Here is an 11,162-nt window from a genome sequence, read left to right as displayed (position 1 = left end):
CTTACCATTACCATGCTAAGCTGCCAACCCTCACCTCCTATCAGGAGGACGTCAGGACTGAGGACTGAGGAGGGTAGATATGAGAACGTTCAGTACCGTTAAGCTGTACTATTTTGGGTCTATGTTCATATTCTTTTCAATCTGGACCATCCAACCTGTAGGCCCCACCGGTTGGTACTGCCATTTCCCTTTGTTGTGGACCGTTCGAACAAATTGATCCTACGGCCAGGGTCAGTACTGGTAACAGGTACAGTTGTACGCACCTTGTATTTATTCCATATTTCAACTTTACGATAAAATAAAATAAAATAAAATAAAAAGAGATATCCCCCCAAAGCATTTATCCGTTTCTTCCACCAAGCCGCCAAGGCCCAAGCGGTGGTCCCTGGCGGCCGGAGAGTGCCAGATTCCGGCCACCGGGAAACCGCTCGCTTGGTTCAAAGAAACACAAAACCATATAGGGATGAGGTCGGTGGCGGTTTTTAAGGCGGTTTTGGGGTGGTCTCAATCCAGCCCATCACGTGTGCTTGCTGTCAGTTAAAGGGGAAGCAGTAGGTGGATGTGGGGCAGGAAACAACTTAAGCAAGTTAAAGTTTTAAGTTAGGGTTAGGGTTTTGGAATTTGGATGAGTTGTTTGCTGGGTTTTATGGCTTTTTTTTGGGTGCCTTTTTTATTTTTTTATTATATACTATTTTTTTGTGATGGAGATTAATAGAAGTTTGGTTGGAAAAATTGGAACAAAAGGAAAAGAGGAGAGAGAGTATGAGGACGATGTGTTTGTTGAAAGGCCAAAAAGAGTGGGGGTGGGACTTGGCGATGTTGAGAGGATGAGAAAGGGGACCCTTGATTGTCTACAGACAGAAAGAGTGTCAGCTAAGCCATGCTTTATGGGTGCGGTCCAAAGGAGCAACCGGGAACCGGACAAATGATTGCTATATTGTTCATCATCTTCTCACCCCCATCCTAGGATGCATGTCTTCTCTTTCTTGCCTTTTTTTTTTTTTTCTTTCTTTCTTTATAATTGTACATACATAATAGATATAGATGGACAGATACATGTACCCAGGGCCACTACTAAGAAATTTATGTAATGTTCGGGGTTTGGTTTCTAGATTCTCTTACTTCTATTGTTATATATAATCATTATTAACATTATTCTAAAATTGCCCCTAGTTTTACCTCTTTTTTTTTTATGTGACACTGACCTAAGTTCAAAGTATAGACACGTATTAACCCGTATCAATCGATACGTATTGTTTTGGGACCCCTTTATATGCCTCTACAGTGGATATATCGAGAGTCTAACTGATTCAGGGGTGGAGGAGACCTAAACCAGCCCCCCTGAATTGAGTGCGCAAAAAAAAAAAAAAAAAAAGTATAAAAATGCATTTCGATTCGCCCGATGTATATTGGGCGTATCGATGTTTTGAACCTTGGCAGGACCAACTCTAGGTAATCAGCCTTTTGTATTTGAGATGTGAACCCTCATGTATGGATTTTACTTTGTCAAAAAATAGTATAGATGTGTGTGGGTATCTCCTCTAAGTGACTAAGTCTCTCATTTTTTTCTTTAACATGGTCACCATTATCATCATTTAAGTTATGGGGCCAATTATAAGAATCCAATCTTGGCATTCAGCTGTGTTTAGTACCACAAATTCTCTGTTTCTTATCTTTTTCAAAATTGTTGGGCATTGTAGAGACATGTGCAATCCCTATTCAAGAAACAAGCATTGCATGCAAAAGTAGTCAAAGTGAAATCTTCTCATGGAATTGGAATTCTTTCTCTCTTTTTCTTCAACCTTCCTTCATTCCTTTGTTATCTTTAAAAATGCTAGGCTAAGTTGAGGCTTTGAGGCTAGAATTTTAGGTTGTAGGTATCTCTTATAGAATAAATCAATGAAAATGTTTCAATTTTTGGTGACATTTGAGATATGCAAGAACCAAGACAAAGCCTAGAGAAAGTTTTTTTTAACAATTTCAACAAGACAAGAGAGAATTTCAAGAGGATAGAAAAGCGAAAGGAAATTATATCAATTTTTTTATTTATTTTTGCATTTCAATTTACTTTTTTTTTAGATTTTTCTGTATTTTTACTTTTCATTTCTTATTTTTTGGATAACCAAATAACAAGAATGAATTAAAAAAGTATTATTGTTCTTCTTTCTTCTTTTATTTTTTATGGAAAATTTTCAATGCAAAAAGAAAAAAAAACACCAACACCTTAATTTAAGTAAACAAAGCCTTCTGAACTCTATTTCAGCCTTCTATATTGCCAAAAGGAGTGTATCAATATTTGAACCTCTACCTCATGCTTTACATTTTTTTTTTATTTTCTTGATACATAGTTTAATTTTTTTTATTTTAAATTTTAGAGGGGCCCTTTTTATGTGATTTAATTATTAAAAATAGATTTTCTTAAAATTCCATAAAAAGGAATATCAATCACCAATCAAAAATTTGAACCTTAATTACCAAAAAAATCGACAATTTAAACCTTGTGTTAAACTATATAGAGAAAATCAATGCTAATTAACTTTTGTTTTGAAGTGACATCTTAGGCAGGCCATCGTCATCAGATTCCGTTATGCTAAATAACCTGTCATTTATGCGCCGGTTGATTAGGCCCGGTTCTCAGGGGACGAGCCGGACTGGTTGGAGATGTACTTTGGTTTCCAAGTAATGCACGATGCGCATGGCATGGTTGTAATTCACAAACAACCTTACGGGTAAACAAGTAAAATCAAAAGTCGTCGCCACCGCTAATTTTGTGAAAGCCAAGGAATCTTGTTGAGGAAACTCCTTCCCTAATTCTAGCTCGTCCTTTCTACTTGCTTCCCCCTCACATCTATTTTCGTATTATCACAACTACTACCGATTCTTTACTTATTAACCCAAATGCTCCCACTTACAAAATTAGTATCTGAACAGTCAACTCCTACCTAATACCTATTATACTTATTTGACGGATAGAAACTTTCCATCAGATTACATTGTGGGGTTAGAGATCCATTAGGCATGATAAAATTATAGCCCGTTTTATATCTTACATTTTTTCTTCAAATTTTTGCAATTATGAAGCTTCTAAGGTTACATCCTAATATCCCATACCCCGAAGAAACATAAAATTAGTTAGGACTGAAGAGATATATACCATACATCCAAGGCCCATTGCCATATTTAAATCAGAAGAATATCAGCCATCCGATCCATAAATCTTCGAAAACAAGAACGTCCCACAAGTTTTTTTTTTGGACGAGAAAACCCTTTTCAAATTCATCACCAATTAATTCACCATAGACTCATCCAACTAAGAGGGCTTTAAATGTATCAAATCAAATCTTTTGGGTCAGGACTCAGGACTCGGGGAGAAGGATGGTGAATGAGGTAGCTTTTCTGTCCTTGCCAGGACAAATTGAAGACTATGTGGTCTTCCGAGATTAATCAAACATTTAAGAAAAATTAATTAAAGAAAAGATTAAATAAATAAATAAATAAAATTATGGGAAGAAAATAGAAGAAAAAGGCAGAAATTTTGGGGGGGGGGGGGGTAGATTTTGGCAATGCCTTTATAATTTTCCACTTCTGAGCAGATACTGCCTGCCTCCTTTCCCAACACACACACACAGCTGCAGACAGAAGAGAGACAGAGGAGAGACTCACACACAGTCGCACACACACATACACAAGCGCACCAGAAAACTAATCACTAGCACACACACACAGAGACCACCGCCTCCGAGAAATCCTCCACTAAACATAGCAGAAGTTCCGCGAAACTTAGCAGAAGGAAGCAGGAGCAGATTGCAGAACAAGGGTCAGATATATAAATATCTGGTGAACAGAAGAACACTGAGATAGATAGATCTTCTAGGGTTTTGTAAAAGCTTGTAAAACATTAAAAGCCCTGTTCACATACTCACTTTTAGTGCGAGAAATGGCGAAGTGCTACTCTAAGGAGACTGCCATATTCGTTCTGCGACAGCGGTTTTGCTGTGTTCTGGGGTATGTCTGAGCTGGAGCTGGGGGTTGTTTTTTGTTGCAGCTTTTACTGGGTGAGGGATTGGTTGGAAACCCTAGGAGGAGGAGGAGGAGGAGGTAGAAGAGATGAACAGCACGTCGGCGTTGACGGCAACCGGAGTGCGGCCGCCGTTCACGGCGTTGCAGTGGCAGGAGCTCGAGCATCAAGCTTTGATCTTTAAGTATTTAATGGCGGGACTGCCTGTCCCTCCTGAGCTCGTGCATCCTATCCGGAAGAGCTTCGAATCCATGTCCGCGAGGTTCTTCCATCATCCCAGCAGTAAGAAAGGACGATCTCTGGCTCATGAATGTTCTTCATTTCCTTTTTCTTTTTTGTCTTGATTTTGTTTCTCGTTTCTTTCTTGTAGTACGTTGTTGGGGATTTCTGTGTGAGTTTTTTAGCTTTCTTGGATGCATATTTAGTGTTTTTGGGATGATATTGATCGGTGGTTTCTTTCATGGTTGCTTGATCATCTTCGATTTATTTCTTCGCTTATTGATTCTTCATCTGCTTTTCTTCAAATGTTTATCAAGTATTTTTGGATGTTTTAGAGCTTATTTTGATTTTAATGGTTTGGAGGCTTGGAGCCCATTCATCTCGAACCGACACATCTTTCCGTCCCGCTTTCTTTTTGGGATTTCTGCAGTAGAAAAATTAATGACAGCTTTGTTTTTCGTTCTTGGGAATTAAGTCTTCGATTGGGTGTTTTGTTTATGAAAGATATCATTGTGATTTCATAGAAACTTGCGATCAGCAGAAGCACAAGGAAACCAAATTAATATTTCTTTTGGGGGAAGAGATTGGATTTGATCTTTCTGCAGTTGCAATGTATCAGGAAAATCTAAACGTGTTTTTGCATCTTAATATTCTACATTTCTAGAAGAGGCATTTATCAATCTCGAGTATGCTTTATTTTTTGCAGTGGGTTATTGTTCCTTCTATGGGAAGAAGGCAGACCCGGAGCCGGGAAGGTGCCGGAGGACAGACGGCAAGAAGTGGAGGTGCTCCAAGGACGCTTACCCGGATTCAAAGTATTGTGAGCGGCACATGCATCGTGGCCGAAACCGTTCAAGAAAGCCTGTGGAAACGCAAACTATCTCTCAGTCCTCGTCGACTGTAACATCGCTCACTGCCACTGCAACTGGTAGCAGTGTAGGCAGTGGGAGCTTCCAGAACCTGCCCCTACATTCCATCAGTAATCCTCAGGGCGCTTGCTCTGGGAACTCAACTCCATTGCAGATTGAACCCATCTCCTATGGAATCGGCAACAAAGATTACAGGTACTTGTATCGCAGTAGGTACCTGCTAAACAAGCCTTTGTACTGTTAGAATCCGATTTTGTTTCAAATCTGGCATGTTGATTTGTTAACTGCATTGTTTCCTTGAAGAATTCTTGGACACTCAAAGTGTTATTGTTGTCTGGTCTGTATTTGATTTTTGGGCCCATCTTTGTGGTTGATTAGGTAAAGTGTGGAGATCTCTTGGCGTCTAGGCAGTGCATTTTTGTTAACTTTGGGCATTTTAGCCTGTTCTGAGTCTTTGGGCCCCTGTTTATATGATACCTTTAGTTCCTTCACCATCATATGCCAAAATCTGTTGCCCTCGCCCCCCCCCCCCCCTTGCAGAGCGTGTTTGTTTTGAAAGTCTTGTGTTCTGTAACTTCTGTTGGTTCCTGGTTTTCTGTTCCCTATCTGGAAGTGGGTTCAGAGATCTGACAACCTTTGGAAGATATCCTGCCATGCTGCTAACTGGCACGTTAGTTAGCCTGTTCAATGTCTGTCAAAAGGCAAAGGTTTTAAGGGTAGACTTTTGGACTTCTAGAAGAATTACCTGTAACCTGTTGCAGAAAGAAAACTGTCAGTTTGTCCCTGAATTCAGTGCTATAAATCATTTAAGTTTTCAGAGAGGTTTACTGTACCAAGTTCCTTAAAAATTCCTTTCAGAGAAAGCTTCGTTATTGGTCCATATCTTTAATGTGAAGAGTGAAAGCTATTTTATTTTTTTTGGATTTATACATTTATTTACATCATGTTGATAACCTTAATTGGTTTGACCAGGCTGATGGTTTTTCCTCTTTACCCTCTTTAGATATATTCCTTGTACATTGTACCGACAATGAAATATAAATCATAAGATAAACACAGAATATCAGAAAATGCATAAAGTGATCAGATGGGGGGAGCATCTTTATTCTCTGCTGGAGTGTTCTATTTTGACATTGCTTTTTTTTTTCAAATATTTGTCAAGTACATTGAGTTTTTCTGTGGCCTGGTTCTCTTAGATTGTTGGAATCAGAAGGCCTGTAAAATGGCTGGATTTGGGATTGTGATTTATGTGAAGGATGCCTTGTGAAAACATTTTGTTCTGGGAGCTTTATAGTTGTAGGTTTGAAATTATATGGAGCATACCTTGCTTGGCCTAGTCGTTTTTAGCAGGACCAAATTATACAAATCTTACTTCACCATCTAATGGAATACAAACTGCACAAATTCCTCTGCATAGAGGGTTGGGAACAAAAACTTTATGGGCATTGCCTAAAAGATTCCCTGGCTCAAATATTTAACTTGTCTGGTCTCACAATTATCCAGCTGATGGACAAGTTACAGGGCCATCTCCTTCCTTCTTACAGTGTGTAAAAAAAATGACATGATATTGTGGTTTATTGATTGGATTTGTATTTACATACATCTCTAGTTCTGGACTTCTTTAATGGTAATTGGATTTCTTTAATGTTGGTTGTTGGCCATGTATTCATTCTTTGATCTGTTTTCCACTCATTCAAAGAAATCATTGTATCTTAAATGCTGGCTATTAGCCATGAATTCATTCTTTGATCTGTTTTCCACTCATACAGTGGAATCATTATCAATCATAGATTGTTCTCCTTTTACCAGGCTTGTGGGGACCAAAAAGGGGAAAGAGCATATAATTTGGTTTCCACCTTAGGTTTCAACTCATAGACCATGGGATGGGAATCTTGACTTTTCTAGTTTGTCTGGTTTGGTCAATTATTTTCATTTTTGCAAATATATATTTCTCTATTTGTCATGTTTGCACCTCAGTCCAAATTCTGTGGGGTACAAAAGGAAGAAAAATGTAGTGGTTAATGGTTCAATGGGATAAATGGTGAGATGGGCCTTGAACCCAGGTTGTGGTATCAGGCCATCTGCACCCAACACCTTTACCAACTTGGCATCTTGCAAGAATTACTAGGAGTTAATATCATCCTGCATATTACCTGACTTTGTGACTCAACGGTATTGATGTATTGCATCAATCTGTTTTTTGGTATTTCATCTTTCTACATCACACTGCCTGTGCCTTGGAACTGAGCATTTGGATCCTACAATTATCTTTCTTGTGCTTTCACCTCTTAGATTCCTTGCTGTCTCTTGTTACCATTTCCATTTTCCTAAGGCTTTAACCTGCTCGATCTTCTTTAGTTTACATGTATCTTTTAATACCTCAGTTCCCTGCTATGATACAGATACCTGTACAAAGGGCCTGAGTTGTGTCAGATACTTAAATTTTAATGTAAATTCCATATCTAATACCACATCTAGCTGTATTGCTTGCCTGCCTACCTGGTTAACATGTGGTTATGAGTTCACTGGTTAACATCTAGCTGCTTTGTAATTTTTCGTTCATTAACGATATGATTACCATTTTGTTTATTTGGAAGATGTTTGTTGGTGGTATGTGGTCTTGTTAGATTTATTAATATTATATCTGTTTTAAGATGTTTATACCACTTAACCTTTTCCATATCATGAAGTCAATCAACTTCATTACCAAAAAAGGTTGTATTTACTTAAAAGTAAAATAAATGTAGAAACCTTTGCAGAAATTTATTCATAAAAGAAATCCCTTGCAGAAATTTACGAGTACAACTCAATACCTAATGTGATGTTATCTTCAGTTGGGAAACAATCTGTTGTTCCTTGATTAGTAGCTTACTGTTGTTTGAAGCATACGCTGAATTTTTATAGATTTTTATGCTTGAAAATTCACCAATTGGGCTGCTGATCACCAAAAAATGGCTATACTTTTCTTGATCAACTGAAATATACAGGTATCTCCATGGACTGAAACCAGAGGCTGATGAGCACAGTTTCTTCTCAGAAGCTTCTGGTAGTGTGCGGGGACTTGGGATGGACTCTTCTTTAGACAGCTCATGGCGTCTCATGCCATCAAGAGTCTCCTCATTTCCTCCATCAAAAATGAGAAATGGTTCCATTTTTCAGAGTGATTACCCCCAGATGCACTCGATGCAAGATCTTGGGCATGCAACCGTTACAGCAACAACATTTTCGAAACAACAACAACAACAACAACAACAACAGCATTGCTTCTTTGGCAGTGAGTTTGCATCAGCAGAGCCTGTGAAACAGGAAGGTCAGTCTCTGCGTCCCTTCTTTGATGAATGGCCCAAGACCAGGGAGTCGTGGTCTGATCTTGAGGATGAAAGATCCAATCGGACCTCATTCTCCACTACCCAGCTGTCAATTTCCATACCAATGGCATCCTCAGACTTTTCTGCAACTAGTTCTCGATCTCCTAATGGTGAGTACGTTTACTACCTTAGAACAAAACTTTTACAATGCCCCAAGTCATTCTAACTTTTCTCTATATTCTGATTATGTGATGCAGATGATTGAAAGGAGGAGCATTCTATGATGTGATCCAGCCAAGATGTCCGGTCTTTATGGAGTTGTTCCAAGGAGATATCCTTGTGTTCCTGTCAAATTCTAGGGTCCTCCGAGGAAAACTCAGAAACACTTTGGAAATATGCCTGCTTGTGATTTTAGAGTTGGTTTTTTAGTTGGTGTTAAAGGAGTTCGATTAGGATTGTTTATGTACTAGTGGGATTCTTCTACTTCTCCAGGGTCAAACTGCATGTTTAATCTTCTTTTTGATAAAACACTTTGGTAATATGCTTGCTTGTGATTTAGTGTTCAGCATTTTTAGTTCGATTAGGTTGTTTCTGTGCCACACTGTCACTGCGATTATTCTACCACGGGATCCAACTGCATGCTTAGAGTTATAAAATGTAAAGGTCGACGTCTCTTTTAGAATAAAACCCTTAAATCTGGAAATTGAAAAATGCTGTGGACGTCGTCCATGGAGAAACAGACTCTCATTTCAAGGCAATTTAGTTGGTGTGGGCGGGGTCTTTAATCTGGACAATGGATCGATTCATTAGCATTACTTTCTCGAGTCTTGACCATGAGGCATCCTGCTATAGTGGGAAAAGCTAAGCTAGCTGATTAAACCCAGAAGGCAGTAAGTATCATTGGTGGAACAGCTGGGCTTTTGTGGAGCATCCATCCTTTTTGATGCCTTTATTTGATGAATAGTTATGTTTAAAAGGAATTCGGCTTCTGTCAGGGCAAGTTGGTGCTCTCACCGTTAGACCTGCCCCTTCCAAAATAAATCGCAATATAAGTATGGAGATATTCCCAACGTAAGACTTTTTAAGGCTGTTGGAACGGGCTTTGCCCTGACCGAAGAGGGAGGGGCTCGGTATTGGTTGTTTGGGACTGAGTTTGAGTGACACATCAAGGTTGCGTTTCTGAAATTTACTGATACGCTTGCTTAACACGGGTGGAGTCAGGAGTCCCCCCATTGAGTCCTTGTTGTTTCTCAGGATGGACTGGGTCAGACTTCAGAGGTGATAGTCAGGGTTTCCGGGATCCATGGATGCCTGTCCACTGAGTCTGACCACCTACAAAGATGAGCATCATCAGCGTGACAGTGACTGGGGGGGGGGGGGGGGGGATCACTCGTTCTCTCAGTTGCTCCGTTCTTTTTGGAAGCTTTGGAGAGTGGGTGGTATGATATCTTCTTATCCTCATCCTACGCCAATGAGGAGGTAATTTATATGTTGAGAATCCGCGGCAGCATTCTGTTTGTCCAGATTTTACGGTCATAGAATAACATCAATATGACTGTCAAGGTGAGACTGAGAAGAAGAAAACCTGAATGTGTATTATCTGCCTTCCAAAATCTGGGGTAAGCAAAACTTTGTCCCCTACAAATGCAATACGAGGCTTATAGGAGTAGGACCCACCACTGATCCTTACCCTATAGAGATTAGAGAATGAGATTAGCAGCAGTAACAGTAAAACAAAAACAATCTTCAAATGTTTGTGTATTTCTTGTTAAATTATTTTGGCTCCCAAATCATTTCTTAGTATCAAGGTTCCAAGTTTTGCTATGTATTGATTTTTGAACCCTCCGATACGTTAATTATTAAGAAGCGTTAAATTCAACTAGTAGTAAAATTGAATTGTAATATACTCGAAGCACAAAAAGAAAAATAATAATAATAATAATAATAAATTTTGAACCATGCTTCACCCAAGTCTATTTCATCTGCCTCATCTTTTTCAGCCTTTTCGTGTTTTTTAATTTTTAAGAGCATCTCAGTTCAGAAATATTAGATATTAAAATGCTTGTTAGAAAATCCAGACAAAGCGACCAAGTAGAGTGTAGAGATCATAATTGAAGCTCTATACGTTTGAAAATTTAAAGAAATGCGGCACCGTAATGCTGATCTTTTATAGGGAGTCCCATTTGAAGTATTGTTATCGGCTAGAACAAAATGGATGGAGTGTTCACATCACTGTTTTCAAAACCGGACTGGATTGGACGGTTAGACCGGAAAAACCGGGAATCGGTCACCTGATCGGTTCCGTTTTTCTTTAAAACCACTTTTTCCTCTAAAACTGTTGATTTTGGTCAGCAAACCGCTGAATCGGCCAATTAATCGTTCAAACCGTTTGAACCGTTCGAATGATTTTGACCGTTTTCCAATTTTTAAAATATTTTATTCTTGTCAGAATGGACCGGCCATTTGGGTCGAACGATCGGACCGTTCGAATTGATAACCGGACCCTGACCGGTTCGCTTTTAAAAACCATGGTTCACACTTTTCATTACTACTGTAGTCCTCCAACTTTCTTTTTGAGTTTTGAAGGACTCACTTATTGAGAACAAGTGGTGTTTGGGAGTTGGGCTTGGACACAATAGTGTGGAGTGATAGATTTCCATTGTATGGATTGGTGGGTCCCAAACTGGACAAGTTATGGGGCCCATTACCCAAGCTGGTCCTCCGTACCTTATTATGTCCATTCCGTTC

General features: G+C 39.1%; 1 protein-coding gene across 1 annotated transcript; it reads left to right on the top strand.

Annotated features, from left to right (window-relative positions):
• Positions 1-3,541: 3,541 nt before the first annotated feature.
• LOC104596390 (growth-regulating factor 4-like) lies at positions 3,542-8,953 on the top strand. The gene is made up of 4 exons (XM_010257521.3): positions 3,542-4,300; positions 4,944-5,301; positions 8,094-8,584; positions 8,672-8,953. Exons 1-4 carry the CDS (start codon positions 4,108-4,110, stop codon positions 8,677-8,679), a joined length of 1,050 nt encoding a protein of 349 aa, XP_010255823.1. The 5' UTR covers positions 3,542-4,107; the 3' UTR covers positions 8,680-8,953.
• The last annotated feature ends 2,209 nt before the right edge of the window (positions 8,954-11,162 follow it).

The sequence above is a fragment of the Nelumbo nucifera genome, chromosome 1 (assembly GCF_055504915.1).
Source record: "Nelumbo nucifera cultivar China Antique chromosome 1, China Antique-T2T, whole genome shotgun sequence".
In the NCBI taxonomy this organism is placed as follows: domain Eukaryota; kingdom Viridiplantae; phylum Streptophyta; class Magnoliopsida; order Proteales; family Nelumbonaceae; genus Nelumbo; species Nelumbo nucifera.
Note: the sequence above shows the minus strand (reverse complement) of the source record. Positions and strands in the feature narration are given on the sequence as shown.